General features: G+C 42.0%; 2 protein-coding genes across 3 annotated transcripts; both read left to right on the forward strand.

Moving 5' to 3' along the window:
- Positions 1–1,640: 1,640 nt before the first annotated feature.
- Positions 1,641–14,374, forward strand: lix1l (limb and CNS expressed 1 like). Its single transcript, XM_023830505.2, has 6 exons — positions 1,641–2,193; positions 4,072–4,235; positions 8,499–8,639; positions 9,049–9,144; positions 9,668–9,745; positions 12,461–14,374. Exons 1-6 carry the CDS (start codon positions 1,857–1,859, stop codon positions 12,713–12,715), a joined length of 1,071 nt encoding a protein of 356 aa, XP_023686273.1. The 5' UTR covers positions 1,641–1,856; the 3' UTR covers positions 12,716–14,374.
- A 189-nt stretch (positions 14,375–14,563) lies between these two features.
- On the forward strand, positions 14,564–18,343 carry LOC111853522 (RNA-binding protein 8A). Of its 2 annotated transcripts, none has more exons than XM_023830500.2 (6): positions 14,564–14,661; positions 15,018–15,077; positions 15,818–15,895; positions 16,844–16,980; positions 17,629–17,765; positions 18,009–18,343. In XM_023830500.2, the coding sequence occupies exons 1-6, from the start codon at positions 14,595–14,597 to the stop codon at positions 18,052–18,054; spliced, it is 525 nt and encodes a 174-aa protein (XP_023686268.1). In that variant the 5' UTR covers positions 14,564–14,594; the 3' UTR covers positions 18,055–18,343. The 2 variants fall into 2 exon arrangements, with proteins under 2 accessions (XP_023686268.1, XP_023686269.1); XM_023830501.2 differs by having other exon boundaries at positions 14,564–14,655.
- Positions 18,344–18,703: the final 360 nt, after the last annotated feature.

Raw genomic sequence — 18,703 nt, forward strand, 5'->3', positions numbered from 1 at the left:
TTTAGCAATTTATAGTAATCGCCTCCTTTTAAATTCGCACATAACTGCCGCAATTATTAATACTTAAGTTTTTTTTTTTATTAATGTGTCCCCATCACTGTGGTGTCCTTGTTTAACTGCAAAAATCTACCAGCCTTCTTCATTTACTTCTGCTTTCCCCTGATTTATAAACATTATTGATCCTACTTGAGGACTGAAAAGTGCGTGTGTGATGTCCCTTAATCAAAGCCATGACGCACGTCTGCCGCAACCCTCCAAGGGTCAGACCATAAGCGTTTCCACGTCCAATTTAGGGGGCGGGCTCAGTCACGCTATTTTTTGTTTCGGCCGCGTGAAAAATAGTTTTGGAAAAGTATTTAACGATTTGCCCCAGATTTTCGTAAACATTTCGTATCTCCGGCAAACTTTACCGTAGAGATCCCCCCTCCTCTCGGCAAATCTAATCATTTTTTGGGGGGCGGGGATTACGTCACACACACACATAAAGGTCAAATCCTACAATCGCTCCTGGGTCACATTATTTCCATGACGAGCCAAATGAAATTCTTATTGACGCCGCGCCCATCACTATTACCGTTGGGATTTGTGCTTCGGTATTCTCAGGCTTTAGACAGGTGCTATGATTTAGATTAATATTTTGGACCAAGGATTAGCGATTACGGATTATTGCCAGAACCATACGCCTAAATAAACCGGGAGACTGTGCGTCGACTCAGTATTCAGATTCTACTAGAGGATCACGGGGTTAATGCTGAAGCTGCTTAATTGTGGCAAGGTTGTCAACTTTGATCAGACGGCTGGCGCGAGATTTTTAATTCGAAACAATCATCATATACATGTGCATGCATTTACATGTATGTGACAGATTTATTACATTTTTAATAGTTTGTCGGGTTTGCAAACTACCCCAATGTTTTTGATATAGCTAATCTTAGATTTATAATGGAATAATATATCTATATTATTCCATTGCCGTAAGAGTTCCTGCGTGAAAGTTGGCAACCCTGTTGTGGATCCATAAATCCACCAAACATTTTGTTTAATATGCAAGTTTCTCGCCATTGAAAATGTACAAACACTGACCATGCAAAGTGGTCTCATAACTAGGTTATTTTATAATAAAAACTGTGAGGTTACCATTTTTGGTATACTCTAATTCTGGAGATCATTAAAAAAAAATTCAAGCACGTAGATTAGTTTTGCATGTTACATGTCTGCAATCCCCCCACAGATTTCAACTTTTACTTGCATAAGTTAGTTGCCACAGGTTTCAAAACGCTTCTTCAAAAACAGTGCAGGCAGTGCATATCTTTTATTTAACCTCGCGAAAGAATAATCCCTATAAATTTTATAGGCAAAAAGGCAAAACTGTCACTTTGCATAAAAAGTAAGGAAAGTGAAAAGCTAAAAATATTGGAAATATAAAAACAAATATCAGTCGACAATGTAGTATCTTTTTGTCATTTTAAGAGTGCACTGTGAATTAATAATTTCGTAAAACTCGCATTCTCAGAAGCTCATTTTTGGATCCTGTGTCTCCCGTGAGTGACCAGAGGAAATCTCACTCGGAGAGAACTCGGCTTCCGAAGCTCGCATGGCCCCGCCCTCTGCCTATGATTGACAGCCAGGCGGACTAATCCCCGCCAAGTCCAGCGGGATCGGCATCATTCTTAAAACGCTGTCAGGACAATCCCGTTATTTTTAATTGCCCGTATCCCCTAACTCTTCAGCCTTTTGTCGTATCGTTCGTTTCGCTGTTCGTAGGTGGAAACTTTCCCGTCCGATTGCTGCCCCCCCCATAGCTGTAGCGTCTTTCCTTTTCCTCCTTTTTTTCCCCTCCGCGTTTCATTTAAACAATGGAATCTATTCGTTCTCAGCGACTTCAGCCGGGGATCGGATTTGGAGCTGGCTCGACCGGGACGCTGCGCTCCTCGCTCCGGCCTGGGGTCACCGTCCCCACCGCTCCTCCGCAGCCACCCTCGGTGTGCCTGTCGGCTTCCTCCGGGCCGCCCCCGCCTCCGCCGCCGCTGCAGCTGCACAGCCTCGGGGTCGGTGTGATGGGGAGCAGCGGTCTGGGAGCGGCGGGGATGGCGGGGCTCGGACTCTGCAATCCGGGGAACCCGACTGTGCTGCGGGAGGCGGTGGAGGCGGTGGTGAGAAGCTTCGCTAAACACACCCAAGGATATGGCAGAGGTAAGACGGCAAATATGTCGCCTAATTTAGATTTACAGTTTTATTCATGTTTCCAGTGCACCTCTCAGCTGCAGTGTTACTATAAACTGAAATTAACTTGTTTCAACATGTCTAGCGTGTTCTTCCTGTACTTATGCCTATTATTATTAATCACTATTAAAGAGATACATGCACTTATTTGCTGCAGAAACAAATGTGCTACAGATTAAGATTTGCAATTTATAACGTACTATTTGTTCTCTGTACCAGTATATCATGTTTGATTTAAATATGTGTAGTATATTTGTAATATATTTACATATTTGCAGATTCACAGCACATATATGGTATGTCGCATATAGTATGTAATGTTTTTGTCATGCATGCTCCTTTGGGTGTGCTGGTGAGTGAGTGACTCTGTGAATAAATGAATAATTATGAATGTCCAATCAAGTACCACAATTTCCCCTAAAAGTGGGGAAATCTTCTTCGTGCGAGCTTTCATGGGACACCATCACTGGCCCTAGGAAGGCGCCTGCTTACCATTTTCAGCTGCTCTGTATGTCTGTTGATTTTCGAAATAAACAGCCCCCCCCTTCTGCAGGCAGACAGTTTACAAACATCTTTGCAACATGACCTACATTGCGTGGTTTGGTGATCACATATTGCAGTGCTTGCATGCTCATTATAACCAGAGGAGCTGGACAGATTGAATAGTAAGGATATAGTAGACTGACGACACTGTTTCAGCAGATGTTAGATAACTGACAAAATAACAAAGCTTTATGAAAAGCAAGACTTTTCTGGATGTGTTTCAAGTACCTGTGATGTGTAAGGGATCTGGAAACATCTAGTTCCTTTTAATAATATGAATCAAGGTCAGCTTGTTTGTAAACAATCTAATTTCATATGTTACACAGTCCAGTCCTTGATTTTACTAGTTTTCTCGCTTTTTAAATGCAGCTCAGGGAAACTGCTCAGGAATTGTGCTGCACTTCCTAAGCGAAGGGTCAGTCATCCTCTGGGTACTTTAAATATGATTTAAGCAGAATAGTTTTAATGTTGAAAGAAGAAATTCCTTTGGGATATTCGTAGAGCAGCCCATCCCCATCTCCCCCTCTGTGCCGGCAGAATTCCGTAATCTTTGACTCCTAATGAGTTCTGCTGTTTTTTTGTGGTTAACCCAGTATTGCTGGGAATGTGGCCCTATAGTAATACGACCTGCATTAGAGAATGTCTAAGTGCTTTTCCCTTGCGCCAGACCAATGGTAATTTCACAGGGGAGGAACCATCTCACCTTTAGCTAAGCCAGCCTACATTTTGTGCCGCCTTTGGTGGAGGATTCAATGACCTGCTTATGAATGTTGTGATACATAGGGGTTAAACACACACACATGTGGTAGGAACATTCACAGTACTTTGAATGGGATCTTGTTTAAGGTCATTGTTGTAATGTCTCGTTCAGAATTTCGGGTTTTCTATAACACACTGGCCTTCAACACTGTACAGCCACATGGGTGTTCCAGATGGAAGAGGGCCTCTTATTGGCCCACCACTGCCGTTTATAACAACAATGCCCATTTGTCCTTCAGTCATTCACAAACCAACCCGGGCCCAGTTTTCTGCCATTTTCAGTCAAATGGAAAGAAAAGCAGGTTTGGCGCAGCGCCTGTCTTATGGCTCTGTTGGGGTGCTGTTTTCAGATCACCAGCATCTGATGGGAACCCATTTCTTATTTTTTTTGTTTGCGCTTGGCTAACGATTTCGGCCCGTAGTCATGGCAACCAACTCCGCGCCCCTTTTTGGTCGGCCAGCATGGCGCGGCTCTGGCGGACTTCGGCGGCCGGTCCCTGTCACGGCAGGCTGACGGGCTGACGGCTCTCCTCCTGCATTCCCCAGTGAACGTGGTGGAGGCCCTGCAGGAGTTCTGGCAGATGAAGCAGTCGCGTGGGGCAGACCTCAGGAACGGGGCGCTGGTGGTCTATGAGATGGTGCCCTCCAGCAGCCCGCCCTATGTCTGCTACGTCAGCCTCCCTGGGGGCAGCTGTTTCGGCAGCTTCCAGGTTAGTACCCCCCCCCCCCCCCCAGAGATCTGGCTTAGAGCAAGAGCCAACATGCCCAAGAGCTCCTTGGCATCAGGGAAGTTCAGAGAAGTCAGAGAAGGATGCTGGCCTGTCAGATTCTGCTCCATTTCAGAGGCGTCTTTACATCATGGATGTTTTTCAACTGGCATAATATGTGATCATTTCTTAAATATAAAAGCAGGATGTTGCGTATAACTCTTGTGGTTTTTGATGTGTATTCAGTCACAGTGCCAGTACTGAGATATGTTTTTAACAAGCAGCATCTTGGTTCTTTTATTGGTCCCCTGATATCTGATAAAATCGTTTAAAATTTTACTATGCAGTCGTGTAGCATAGGATACAGCCCTGATGTCACACATTTCTATAGCTTACACTTAGAAAATGTTTACCAAGAAGCAGCTAAAATGTACTAGAATGTAATAGAGAAAAGTACTTTACTTTCATCTATACTCTGACTGTACCTAAATTTCATGATTTTTTGCTTTTATTTATTCGTAAGTCAGGTATGTTGTGGCTGTTCCACCTTGGATCTAAACAAAATTTTGGGGCTTCTTAATCCTCATATTTGCATACAAAGAATCTAAACTGAAAAAAAGCAGTAATTTAGGTAACAGAGATAATAGTCGAGGGGTTTTCTTCCAAAATGGCATCTTCCCAGCAGCTCTGATTTCACCATGAACAGCCAACGATTTCTGAGAGGATGTGAACCTTGACCGCAGACCACAGACATGGTCCACGGCTGCAGGACAGGACGGGTGCTGTGGGTGTCTGGGTGCATGAGGGTTGGGGGGGGGGGTCTCGTGGGGGTGCATGGCATCATGGGAATACAGCTGCGGTGTGGGGTGCCTACAAGCTGCGGGGTCCCCCTCCTAGGCGGTCTGCGCATCTGGAGCGAGTCAGGGGCGGCTGTGGAACGTCTGGAAGTTATTGTCAGAGCGGGGCTGGGTGCCGGCAGCACAGAGAGGGGCTTTTAGGGGAGATGGGGGGGGGTGGGTGGAGTGGGGCGACCCGAGTCAGCAGCTGTGAGGAGGGGGAGCTGGAGGAGGGGCTGGCTGAGGTATTTTCGTGATCAATTTCATGTTTTAGTAGGAGAAACAAGAAAAAATATACAAAATATATGTTTTATATTTGTACAGTTAATTTCTAAGTTCACAGTATATCTTTGCTAAAAATCTTTTTTTTAATTATGTTTTTATTGCTATTTTTAGCGACATTTTTCTTACAAACATGTGGAGATATAAACCAAACAAACATTCTGTGTGAAAACAAATCATTTTGAAATGGGAAAATCAAAGAACAAACGAAACACGGATGAAGCAGCATCCCGATCTACTGACGCTGCAGCGCATAAAAACAAAACTAAGCTAAATAGCTGTTTAGCATGAATTCCAATTTTATCAAACAAAAATAAAAACTAATTACGAATCGTGGATTACTGTAAATGATAAAATCCAGATTAGATGACAAACGCGCTGCTAATCCCAGTTTAAAGCTCCATCATGGACAGTGGTTCCTTACTGGGGTAAAGCCCTAAGCTGTCTGACCAGCTTGTGGTAGCAGCAGACATGTCATTTAGGATTATTAAGTTTGTCGTGGGTTTGCCTCCTTGCCAAGTCTGTCTTTTCCACTTTTCACGAGTCTCTCGTTCTCTTCGTCCAGACCAGCTGGAACCTTTATCTACAGTATGCTGTTTCGGCAAGTTTAGATAAATCCCAAACGACTATGACAACATCCGTTTCAATGGACATACAAAAAAAGACATACAAATATATTAGTCCTATGTGAATATATATGACACAAAAATAGATTTTGAACTGGTCTATCTACATGCAATTCCTTTATGCCCTAACACTGATCCACACCCAGTTTGCTTCCATTTCAACTAAATTTTTGGAAAGTTTTGGAACATCGTCATTCACGGTCACATTTACTGTTGCTATTTATCTAGTATTAGTTCACTCCTGCTGGGAACAGTTAGGGTTCATAAAAGTAAAAACAAATGAAACAAAAATGCTTTTTATTGCTTAGGATGCTCTTAACTGATGTATTTATTTACACGTTTGGCTGCTACATTCTGCTTTTCATGCTCACAACTGTTCCGAGAGCAGCATTAATAGGAATGTCTCGATAACCCCAAGGTTAAGCATCTTCATCATCTTTACCGTGAGGGCACACATAATTCCGAGATCATACCTAAAAATAAAACCATGACAGCTATTTCCTTCTGCAGGCCAGTGGTCTCAAATCACCTTTTTTCTTTAAGTGTTCGGTGAGGTCGGGTACTGAGTAGCTGCCAGGTCGTCCATTTCCCTTCCATCCGGGCAGCATGACAGACCCCCGAAAGGCTGGTGATTCTGTTCCTTTCAGCTTGTTTTCATTTCCTCTGCTCACCACAGCCTGCGGTACCATCACTCCATTTCCAAAGCGCGGAAGAAGCCGTACAGTTACATGCAAACCGCTGAATAAGCCCCCGCCTCGCACATGCATACACACACGCATTAGTGACCCTGAACACACGTAACCGAAAAACACGCTAAGCCACTGAACGCTAAGTCTGTTGGACTTTATTTTCTAGATTCCTGTCTCTTGGCTCCTGACTAGTGGTTCTGAGTCGGATCCATTTGCATGGAAACTATCCTGAATCTTTGGTCCGTGCGGAAGATCAGGCGCTGCATTCATGCCGGCTGCACCTTCAAGCCCCCGATTATTATGCTCTCGTTCCAAACAGGCAACTTCCTCGCTGACCGCACACAAAACTAAGCAAGAGTTCTGAGCCGTCCAATGATACGAATGTGGAGAGAGTGACCAACTTAGCAGTCTAAGTTCTAGGGATTAAAAATCAATATGTTCTTCTATAAGCTTTGGTAATTCTGTCTGCAAATCCCAAAAGCAAGAGAAATATTGATTGGCTATTGCTCAGTTATGCCTTTTTAGTCCATGTCTCTCTCCTCAGCTGGGTAAAACCTGAGTCAGGTCCCGTTTATATAAGACAATAACTTACTTTACGTTGCATGTAGTAATGCTAACCCGCTAACAGAGATCATATGAGTCATAGTCTATAAATTGTGAAACAAAAATGGGTGGCAGTACCCTAACAACAAAGGATACCTCTATCAAAGTCTTTGACAAGCTGCTTATTGGAAGCAATGAGAAGCAGAAAGGAGAGCATGACACCTTTAGAGATACTGTTGTGAAATTTCAGCCTAATCTCTGTAGGATCCATCAGTGTAAATGCTGGAGAGAAAATCTGATTTAATTCCCATTTAGCTCTAATAAAAAAAAATATTTCTTTAAATGCATAGTAGTTTGTCTGCATGCAGGCGCTTTCACGGAAAATGACACAAACTATTCAGAGAACCTTGCAAACCCAGATGAAGATTGAGCCTTCTTTCCATTGACACTGTGAGCAGTTATAATATGCATCTGGAAACCCCTGTATTCTTTATGTCATTGGCTACGATGGAGCCATTGTGGCAGGAAGTGCTCATAAATTATTGATTAGTTTATGCAAAGCCGTTGCCAGAGGCCGGTTGGTAAGCATCCTTCAAAAACAAATCTCTCGTTGCCGTACATGAACAACACAGGTGGCATGGAATAAGCGTTACAGCCTTTGTCTGATTCGTTGTGGACACTCTACCCCTTGACACACATTGGCCAATGAACATGGAACTGACTTGTCCAATAGCAATCCTGGTTCCAGCTCTCGGCCTCGGAACTGTTTTCAAAGGATTGAAGCCCTACTGTGTTTGGTGCGATGACGCATGCGGCAAATCTCAGGACACATCTTTTCCATCCTGCGGTCGTTCCCCCTCTTACAGTGCGAGCCTTGCTCCAAACCTGGATATGGGGAGAGAAATGTTTTAGAAGGCTGGGTGTTCCATTTTTTCGTGCCGTAAATTAGCTTTCTGTACAATACTCTGTGGTTGGAAAGTCATGTGGGCCTTCATCTGTTTGTGATTAAGGAGAAGAACTTAGTAGAGAACAGTCAAACCCCAGCTTCCCCCAAACATTCACCCTAGATCCATATTGACTCATAAGAGGATATCTCAACATCATCAAGAAGGCATCATTTGTAGGGTAAAAAGGCATCATGATCAAGGTACTGAAGCATGTTTACCTTCATAGAGGGAGACCTAACCTGAGTTTGAAAAATGATCATTCAAGTAAGACTTGATGTCTGGGAGACAGATAACTTATTCGACGTCTTCCTGCTGTGGTGGCGCCCCCTCCCCCTGTTGGCAGTACTGCCCCACCAAGGCTGAAGCAAGGCGCAGCGCGGCCAAGATCGCCCTGATGAACTCCGTCTTCAACGAACACCCCTCCCGCCGCATCACGGACGACTTCATCGAGAAGAGCGTGTCCGAGGCACTCGCCTCTTTCAACGTGAGTAATGTCGCCTCCTAGTGGGTGGCGGAAGAGATGACAACCTCCACGCTTTTTCGTGTTTTCGTGGAAAAAAGCCCATGGTACTAATGCAAAAGAATCTTTAAGGAGTACTCCCCGTGAACAATGCATCATTTCAAAGATACATTTTAAATGTGAGTTATTTATTGGTTTAAACCAAGCGTCTTCTGAAGCCTTTTCATTCTTGGAATAAAAACTTACCTGTTCTATCATGGTAATAATTATTGCAATTTCTGTCTAATTCAATTTCTGCAAAACTTACAGCTTATTGCTTTGGACACAGCAGATAATTGATTCATTATACCTTCTTGGTATTTAATATACCTGCATACTATTTATCCTGCATATGGAGGTTCTGTAGTGAATAATGACAGTTTGTTGCTTATAGGGTAACAGGGAGGAGGCTGACAACCCAAACACGGGCATTGGTGCATTCCGCTTCATGCTGGAGTCCAACAAGGGCAAGTCCATGTTGGAGTTTCAGGTAAATCCTACTTAATTTATCATTATTTTTAAGGTCCTTGGGTACAGACGGTCTCTGTCAAAAAACAATTCTTCAGTCTTTGGTAGCACGTTGCTTGAAGCTATTATCTATAATGCATTATAGATACCTTTATAATGCATTATAAAGGTATCTATAGTGAATTGTAAATGAGAGCTTCACTGGAGCTTATAAAGTGTTATTGTCAACACTATAATGCCTAATAACTGTCAATAGAAGATGCTGTAATGCTTTATTAATTCTTATAACAACAATTATTATGCATTATGGATGCTCTGTAATACATTATGAAGGTATCTATAATGCATTATAGATAAGTGCTTCAAGTAAAGTCTTGCTGAGATTTTCTTTATCCCGTCATGCAGGCTGAAAGACTGTGGGGGCGGGATTAATCAGTGACTCTGAGTGTAATTGGATGGTGATAGGATGAGTGACTTTGTTTCTGGAGATGGTGCATATGGGGGCGGGGCCTCAGTGATGTAATCTGTTCTGGTGTCTCTCCTAGGAGCTGATGACCGTCTTCCAGCTGCTTCACTGGAATGGCAGTCTGAAGGCCATGAGGGAGAGGCAGTGCTCTCGGCAGGTGAGGCTCATTTGCAGAAGCTGGGACCTTGATAGCAATAATCTTATACACCAAATGTCTCCCAATCCGGTACTCGGGGACCCACAGGCAGTTCACCTTTTCTGGTAGGGAGTTGGAAGGAAGCAGAAATGTGGACTATCTGGCAGGGAGCTGGAAGGGAGCAAAAACTTTTGGGTCCCTGAGGACTGGATTGAGAAACACTGTTATACACAGTGCATTACATTTGCAGTAAAGTATTATTACACATTGAAATGCGTGACCGAAGCCACACTTTCAAATATAACTTTACAATATAACTTTATTTTATTGAAATTAGTATGTACCATTCGCATTTTCATCTGACCAATAGGAGGTACAGCTGCATCCCCTGTACCCCTGGTAAAATCACCTGTTGCTGTAGCTGCGATCGGAAGTTTGCCGGTTCGAATCCCAGGGTTGGGAGAGTGATTTTACCGTTGAGCCTTTGATCAAGGCCCTTATCTTCTAATTGTTCCAGGGACTCCAAGGATCCTGCTTTCTGAATAAAATGTATGTTTCTTTGGATAAAAGCATCTTTTTAAAAAGGCAGTTTTACTGCCTCTAACATACATGGCAAGTTTCTCGGTGTTCACTGTTGCTTGACCCAAGAGATACCATCCAATCAGTAAACACAGTGCTGTGTGACGTAATGTGACTTGGCCTGAAAAATAGCTGGAAATTCCCAAGGAGCCAAATTTACGACCTCTTTCCCTCACTGTTTCTGGGCACCTACCCGCATACTTGGTCTTTGCAGTCAGCAATAGATTGCATCAAAAATAAGCCCCATGATCTCTGCCTCAGGGAATCCAATATTCTTTTGGAGCAAGGATTAGTTAGTATTGGCATCAGACAAATCTTGCTTGATCGCTGTGTTTATATTCAGGTTTGGCTATGGGGGTGAATCACATGAGAAAAACATTTACCACATGCATAATTTATTGTGCAGAAAATTATATGTAACAAAAATCTGGGTCGATCCATTTATTTCAGAAGGGCTATGATGAATTTAAATAATAATTATTATTTATTTGGTGCATGAGAGAAAAACTTGCAATTTGCATATTCTTCATTATTAACCATAGTCGTCGTGTGAGCACACTGAGAATTTCCAGTAGTGTCTGATGGGATATCTTGGGAAGGGAAAAGTTACTGATGTAAGTCTCTTGCAAAGTATCCTTATTTTATGTGTTCTTTATGTCAGTTTATACAAAATTCATTTTTCCAGCAGTGGAAGCCTTTTGCATTTGGTCGTGATATAACAGTACAAGTCAAAGCAGGCTTTAGAGATGCTCACGTGTAGCAGCGGGTATCGTGTGATATCATGCTGAAAGATATTTTTTCTGAATCACACCGCAGGGAATAGTTTTACTCAATATCCAAGTGTTTAGTTTCTCATTCCTCTGACGATCTCTTTCCTGTGCAGCGTTCAAAATGATGATCTATCCGTCTTCTAAGTGCTTACCCTGAACAGGCTCTTGGGGGGGTCTGGAACCCATCCCAGCCAACATAGAGCACATGGCTGTCAATCGAACGTTAGTGTTTCACATTTTTACATACCTGCATTGCTCTGGATAGAAGAATCACCTAAATCTGTGGTTCTCAACTGGTTTAGTCTCAGGATCTGCATTTCCGCTTGGTCATTAAGTCACGATCCAGATATTTAAATTGTTTAAAAGTTGTGTGTGTGGGGTGGGGGTAGGGAATGATAACAGCTGTCGATCAAGGGGGGGGGGGGGTTGATGATTTGGCTATTTCTTTTTTTACTGCACGTTTCATGACCCACTGAAAATTCCCCGCAAAACCCACTTTTGGGTTGGTACCCACCGGTTGAGAAGCGCTGACCTAAATTAATAAAACTGTTCGCGATAAATCATGCCAATGTACACTTTCTGTTTCAATTTTCAGAATTCCCAAATATATAAAATATGTCTGACTAATTGGGGTAATGCAGCCAGTGTTCTGTTGTTTACCTCCATTCATGTGTTATACTGTATGATGTATAATCGGATGCTGTATGAAACAGAGAGCACTCATTAACGGCGTCCCTGGGCTGATTAGACATTCCCTTTCATCTGCCTGTATGACTTTCATCTCTACAGAAACTTTGGGGGAGGGGTGGGCGAATTGAAGTTAGCCACAAGAATGCGCTCTAATGACTTGTAGCATGTTTTAGATTTGATTTGTCAGCCTGGTCAGTGTTTTGTCCATTTTTGTTTTTTCGTTTTGGGTGTTTTCGTTTGTTTTTTTGTAGCCCAGCTCATGATGTCTGCCATGTTGTGACTGAGGGTTAAATAAAATTTTTAGCAGATGTTTTTTTGTCTAAAGTGTCTTACAAGTGGCAAATTGCACATTACAAGCATACCGACAGTGTAACAATCACACATAGTGCTAATACATTGATGTCATTATGGGTGAATTTGCCTCTTGGCTCTTGTGCAAACATGATTACCATTGTTAGTCATATATGTGTATACCGCACGACCATGCGTGCATTAGTGGGCTGCTCTAGTATTTATAATGATAATGTGCCTCATATGCTATCTGTGTTTCACTGGTAACAGTTTCATTTGTCACATGTGTGCAACTACATATGTACTGAATTGTTTATTTGGCTGTCATATCACCGTTAAGACATTACAGTCTTACACGCTCTAGCTGACTGGTTGTTAATGTTCATTCTGCGACCCGCCCCCACAGGAGGTGCTGGCTCACTACTCACACCGGGCGCTGGATGATGACATGCGCACTCAGATGGCTGCTGATTGGGTGAATCGGGAGCAGAGCGTGGCAAGCACCATCGCGCGGGAGCTAGCCGCCACAGAGCGGGAGCTGGAAGAAGCACGTCTGGCAGGCCGGGAGCTGCGCTTCCACAAGGAGAAGAAGGACATCCTGATGCTTGCTGTCGGACAGCTGGGCAACGCCAACTCCGCCACCCTGCCCGCCGGCTGCTAGATGCAGACCTGAGGGAACAGTGGAAGACTCAGCCCAACCCCACCTTTGTTCATGATTGTACAAGACAGCGCTGTAGCCACAGATCCAGAAAATACACTTCAACAGCTAGAGCCCAGTTACTGGATGAAAGATTAAAATGTATATGAAATAAGCTTATTCAAAGTGCGTGCAAACAAAATTCAGCACTTGGGAGTTTTACGTACACAAAAATGTTCCGAGGGCAGAACGAAAAATGATTGGTTCAGGGAGATAACCAATTAGATTGTAGAGGAGGTGGGTCCAAGACATCTGATTGGCTGGTCCCACCTCCTCTAATTTCTTGGACGCACCTCCTCAAACTTGGACTCAAACTCCCACGAGCCAAAAGCCAGGTGGGTTCGATGTCATTTCCAGTGATCCCCTAGAGTGGAGCATCATTTATCATTTTTATTTCGCTTTACTAAATAAATCATTTCTTAATAATGTCCATGAAATTTTGCCACACCAGCATTCACAGTCTCCACTCTGGTTTCTGTCATATTGCTATATGCTACTTATAAATCCCTCCCAGATAAACAGCCGTAGGTTACTGTGTGGGTCTGAATTGACAGGCCTTTGGAGACACATGTTTTGTACTAAAATATTAGCCCTATGGGGTTCAACCATATTTAAAAAATGTATTGAACACGAATTGATCTTGAGCAGGAAATTGGAACCTTTTGTACCAATGTTTTTAAACATTTTCAGCTCTTTCATGCCTCATTTACTATCCAGTGCTTACTAGGATGTAATATGTTTTTATACAACCTGTTCTGCCACCTACTTTTAAAGTGACATGATTTGTGACACTTCCCCGGCTTCTTGGTGAATTTCCTTTCAGTCTGTTGTTTTAAAACAGCAGCATTCAGTTGAAGTGGTCAGAATTCAAAATGACCCAGACTAAACAGTATTCAGCAACGGAGAGATGTTGTCTCATTGTTTTCGATTCTGGCAGCATATTACACGAAAGCCATATTGACCTTTTGTGCAATTCGCAGTGTAAATTTAGTCTAGGAGAGAACATCCTGGATTCAGGCTTTTTAAAAATATGATTTTATTGTATTGCAGTCATTATACTATGCTAGGAATGTAGATACAAGATCACATACTTTATATTTTAAGTGGTCCTTTACAGATGCAGCCATAAACATTGGTGATTGTTTAGCAGACAGAATTTTTTTAACTATTTCTGTTCCTGAAATATCAGTATATCTTCTTTAAGTTTCTGTTGAATTCTTTTTGTATAGTCCACATTTTGCAACTGTTCTTACATTATACAATCCACATTTTACAAATGTGATTTTTGGTTCTAAAAAGACAAAATGTTCTTACATGTTTTGTTGTATTTTGTTGCTAAAGTACAAAACAGCGCTTTGTTCCGGCAACAAAGATTAGACCAAGTCAGTTTTTCAAAGAGCAGGCAATACATTATGTTCCACTTTTCTTTTAATTTTTGTAATGATTTATTAACAAACTGCATGTTTGACTAAAATGCTTTTTTAAGAAACAGTTATCCCCTCCAAGAGTGTTTTTGTTTGATACATTTATTATATGTATTTTCTACAATATTTTCAAGTATAATTTTTTACTTAAACCAGGTTTATACTTAGATTTGAACACAATAAAGCAGTAAACAAATAATCAAGTTTGTTGTTTACTTCATATCTGAATATGACTACTTGTTATGCCAGAAATATGTTGCACATGAGGAAAATTCTTATTTTTCTGAGCACGTACACATGACCTTCCCAATATGGCTGCGCTCTCAGGTCGCGCGATCTTTTTGGCGCGTTACATATGGACCTCCAACGTCCCATAATGCCCCAATCACTTCACTTGCATTTGCAACAGGGCAGCCAACATGTCGGACGTACTGGATTTACATGAAGCCGGGGGCGAGGATTTTCCTATGGATGAGGATGGTGATGGTAAAATTTAATACTTAAAGGAAGCGGTGTTTGTATTGTTCTCCATTCAGCCATATCTTGGATGTATGTGGTTTTTAAAGTGACCTATTTTGCCACCGTAATTCCCGGTGAAAGTTTGGGCCTATGTAAGTGATTTAGCATAAGGCTAACGTTAGAGCTGAGTACAAATGGAGCTTCATTGCTTGGCTTTGTAGTTTAGTTAATAGCGCTAGCTGGTTTTACTGTGTCGTTTGTGCTTGATAATTATATTGTTTGAATTAATTTCTGTTCTCCGATCGCCAGCTAATGGGGAGCAGTCGGCAACCGAGTTAATATTGACCCCATAAGTAACACTTGTTACAATACTTGTTTTCCAGAGAGCATCCATAAACTGAAAGAGAAGGCTAAGAGGAGGAAGGGGCGAGGTTTTGTATCAGGTAAGTTTAGGGTGATCATGCTCAACAGGAATTCTGCAAGACTGTTTGCCGTGGTCTGCATTATAAACCGGGGACTGTAAAAATGAAAATGTCAGAGCTTGAGACCCACTAACATGCTATTTTAATGGTTTATAGGTCCCCTGTGTGTGTGTGTGTGTGTGTACACGTATCCAGGGATGGTACAGCTGTCTGATAATACATATTCATGTAGAACGTTTTGTAAAATTGAGTTTTTGTGTCGGGTGAAGTGTGTACCTTGCTACGTTGATGATGATGATACTTTATTGATTGCTGTGGGGAAATTGGTGGTCTTTTCATCCTACCCCATATTGTTCTCCAAGTGAGAGCAAGCTTGGCAACGAAAGGCAGCCACTTGTAGTGGCACCCAAGGATCTGAGGGTTAAGGGCCTTGCTCAAGGACCCATCGATGTGCCAAGGTCAGGCTTGAACCGGGGACCGTCCAATCACAGGCACAGAGGCTTAGCCCACTGAACCTTAACTATGTCCTGAAGGTCCCAGGTTCAAGCCCAGCCTTGCATCGCTGGAGCAGTTGTAGCTACAAAACTCCGTCAGCTACAATAATATAAGTTAATTTGCTTTCATTAACTACAACTGCTTCAGTGTTGCTGGATGCTGGCTGACTGTGCTTTTGCCCTAAGCTGATGCACAGAACAGCATTTTCTCCAAAAGCATATTGTTCCTTTGCTAGGGTGCAAAATGTTGAACCATATTTTTCATAGATGAAGGAGCTAGATCAAGAGTCAGAGAAGATTATGACACAGTAGAGCAAGATGGAGATGAACCGGGTCCACAGAGATGTAAGTATATTTTGATATCAAATATAATGCTTTGGGATGTATTCTACAAAGGCAATTTCTTCAGAATTATCTGATTATTTTAGTGTGTCATGTAGTGGGGAATATTTACTGTAAACATTTCTGTTCTATAGTGTCTGGTTTTATTAAATGACAGTGCAACATTTTCACAATATGAATGTTTATGAATATCCTCTTTGAGGGGTACCCTGCATTAGCCTAATGGTGTTGAAAAAACTAAAGCCAAAAAATAAACAAATATCCCCCTTCCTTTCAGTGTGTGTCCCCTGCATGTTCTCCCCTGCATGTTCTCCCCTGCATGTTCTCCCCTGCATGTTCTCCGGGTTCTTCCTATTGTCCAAAGACTTGCAGTTAGGTTAATTAGCATCTATGACGTGCTCAGTGTACAGTATGTCTGTGTGTTTGCTCTGTAATAAACTGGCATCTATAAATGGTTGAAAGATAGGTAACAGTTAGGATATTTAAGCAGTTATGTGAAGCTCCTTTAAAGGATGTTACTGTTAAGAGCCTTTTTTGTTCAGGTAAAAATAGATTTTTCATGGCTTTTCAATGGGATTCAAGGAAATTTTCTTATGGTGCTTCAGTTTTCAGCAAATTGAGACTGGTTTTTGTTTTTTGGCAGTACTTCTGAGAGAAATTGGGTTGCAAATTAAATTACCACAAGCTATAATGGTGCACCAAAATTATAGTAGCTTGGGTTAAGCAACAAACTATTGTAACCATGACACTATGGTCAGATAATACTTATGAACATTCGTAAAAGTGTGGTTGCTAATGATCGTTAGCTGGGTAGAGTTGTTCATATCTCCCTGTCCTCTGAGTGTTGAAAGGGCCGTGGGACTTGTAGTCATTTGGAAGTCGTGGGTGCCTTGGTGAGAATTCATCGGCTGTGACTTGAACTGAAATTGGTGATTCCCATTGCCATTATAGCTGTGGAAGGCTGGATCCTGTTTGTGACCGGGGTGCACGAGGAGGCCACAGAGGAAGACATCCACGATAAGTTTGCAGAATTTGGTGAGATCAAGAATCTGCATCTGAACCTAGACCGGCGGACAGGGTACCTAAAGGTAACAATTGTGAATTCAATGAGACATTCAATGCAACAACTCTGTACAATGGTTTCAGTGATAGTGAGCACTTTCCTGTTTCTGTTTGTGTGGAGCAGTATAAACATTTTGAAATATGATACTCTGTCTGTGTAACTGTGGCAGAGATATGGGAAGTATCCATTTTCTGCACATTTGTGCTGAAACAGAAGGTGGCAGTATTGCATCAGTTTTGTGCAAAATATGTTTTCTGCAATGGGAGAAAAACAAGATATTAATCAACAAAGCCAAAAGCTATAGACACTAAGATTTGATTAGGTGAAAGTATTAAAGTATTTTTCAAATTATGAAAAATCGCTGGAAATAATCATGTAAATGCATATTTGTAGTAACATTTTATTAATACCTGAGCAGAAATGGTTACATCAAATGTGGAATTTCAAGATGGAAAAACCAGTAAAACAGGGCCGTGAGAGATGTAAAGAACATTGTTTGTACATATGAGTGCATTAATGCTGCAGGGTGTTAAGAATATATAAGAATTAAGCAGTTTGAGGTCCTTTTTTCCTGTGTGTGTTGTATTATAAGTAGCTTCAAGGTCATTTTTGCTGCTTATGTTCTTTAAGTTGTTTCCTCTTGAGTCATGAGTTCGTTTTGCCTGCTGTACAGGGATATGCGCTGGTTGAGTACGAGACCTACAAAGAGGCCCTGGCTGCAATGGAGGGCCTGAATGGTCAGGACCTCATGGGTCAGCCAATCAGTGTGGACTGGTGCTTTGTCAGGGGCCCACCCAAAAGCAAGAGAAGGTGAGAACGTCTGGGAGCCCTCAGTCGCTTGGATTGGTTCACAGCTGTTATCCTGTATTTCTGTAAGGATTTAAACCTGCAAGCTCCTTCAGCTTATTTGTACTGGCTAGGTTTTGAGGCAGTTCCTGACTTTCTGCATAAATACATTCTTTCTTGATCTGAAAGCTATTTCAAATCTAGCATATTTGATGTGGCATGCTGTGTCATCTGAAGTTGAGAATGACTGCCTCTTTCTTTTGACAGAGGTGGGCGGAGACGAAGCAGAAGCCCAGACAGGAGGCGGCGCTAATCCCTCCCTTCAGCAGTGCTATTGGCCAGAAGCGCATAGTCACAGTGTCTACCATCCAGTGGAAAGGGAGAACACATTTTAGCTAGATGGAGTTGGCCCTTTCCCCTTGATTGGTTATTTTAGTAACTTTTTTTCACATATTTGGTTTTTGTGTGCGGTGATATTGTAGCATAAGCGTCAGTTTTATTTAACTGCAATGAACTTTTATCTGTCTGATTTAACAGCTCTGTTCTCAAGAAAATAAATTTAGGACCAAAATTACATCAGTGCATAAAGCTTAAGAATTTAAGGTTTTGCTGCCTTGTCGTGCTTTCGTGATGGCCGTAGTCAGTCCACGAAGACCTAAAATGTACTTTAAAGGAGAATTCTCTCCGGCAATTTGTACACTGTCAATTTTGTTTTACATAATTAAATATGTTAGAAAAAATTTTACTTGCACCTTTTTTTGTGATTTGAAATTTTGTTGTCTTGAAAGTCATATCAAGTTATGTTTTGCTTTTTTTTTTTAATTTTTATCTTCAGCTTGTAGAGATCAGGTACTGGGTCACTGCAAAGAGCAGTTTACTTGGAACGGGTTGAACTGCTCTGTGGCTTAAGGCAACTGTTTGTTCACAAACTTAAGAATTTTGTGCAGGCAAGGAGTTGCACA

The sequence above is a fragment of the Paramormyrops kingsleyae genome, chromosome 23, assembly GCF_048594095.1.
Source record: "Paramormyrops kingsleyae isolate MSU_618 chromosome 23, PKINGS_0.4, whole genome shotgun sequence".
In the NCBI taxonomy this organism is placed as follows: domain Eukaryota; kingdom Metazoa; phylum Chordata; class Actinopteri; order Osteoglossiformes; family Mormyridae; genus Paramormyrops; species Paramormyrops kingsleyae.

Excerpts from the sequence above, each read along its gene's own strand:
- lix1l (XM_023830505.2), top strand. The coding sequence starts at position 1,857 with ATGGAATCTATTCGTTCTCAGCGACTTCAGCCGGGGATCGGATTTGGA. Across the intron at positions 4,236-8,498 it reads GCTGTTTCGGCAGCTTCCAG|TACTGCCCCACCAAGGCTGA; the intron begins GTTAGTACCCCC and ends CCCTGTTGGCAG. Across the intron at positions 8,640-9,048 it reads AGGCACTCGCCTCTTTCAAC|GGTAACAGGGAGGAGGCTGA; the intron begins GTGAGTAATGTC and ends TGTTGCTTATAG.
- LOC111853522 (XM_023830500.2), top strand. The coding sequence starts at position 14,595 with ATGTCGGACGTACTGGATTTACATGAAGCCGGGGGCGAGGATTTTCCT. Across the intron at positions 14,662-15,017 it reads TATGGATGAGGATGGTGATG|AGAGCATCCATAAACTGAAA; the intron begins GTAAAATTTAAT and ends CTTGTTTTCCAG. Across the intron at positions 17,766-18,008 it reads CCACCCAAAAGCAAGAGAAG|AGGTGGGCGGAGACGAAGCA; the intron begins GTGAGAACGTCT and ends TTCTTTTGACAG.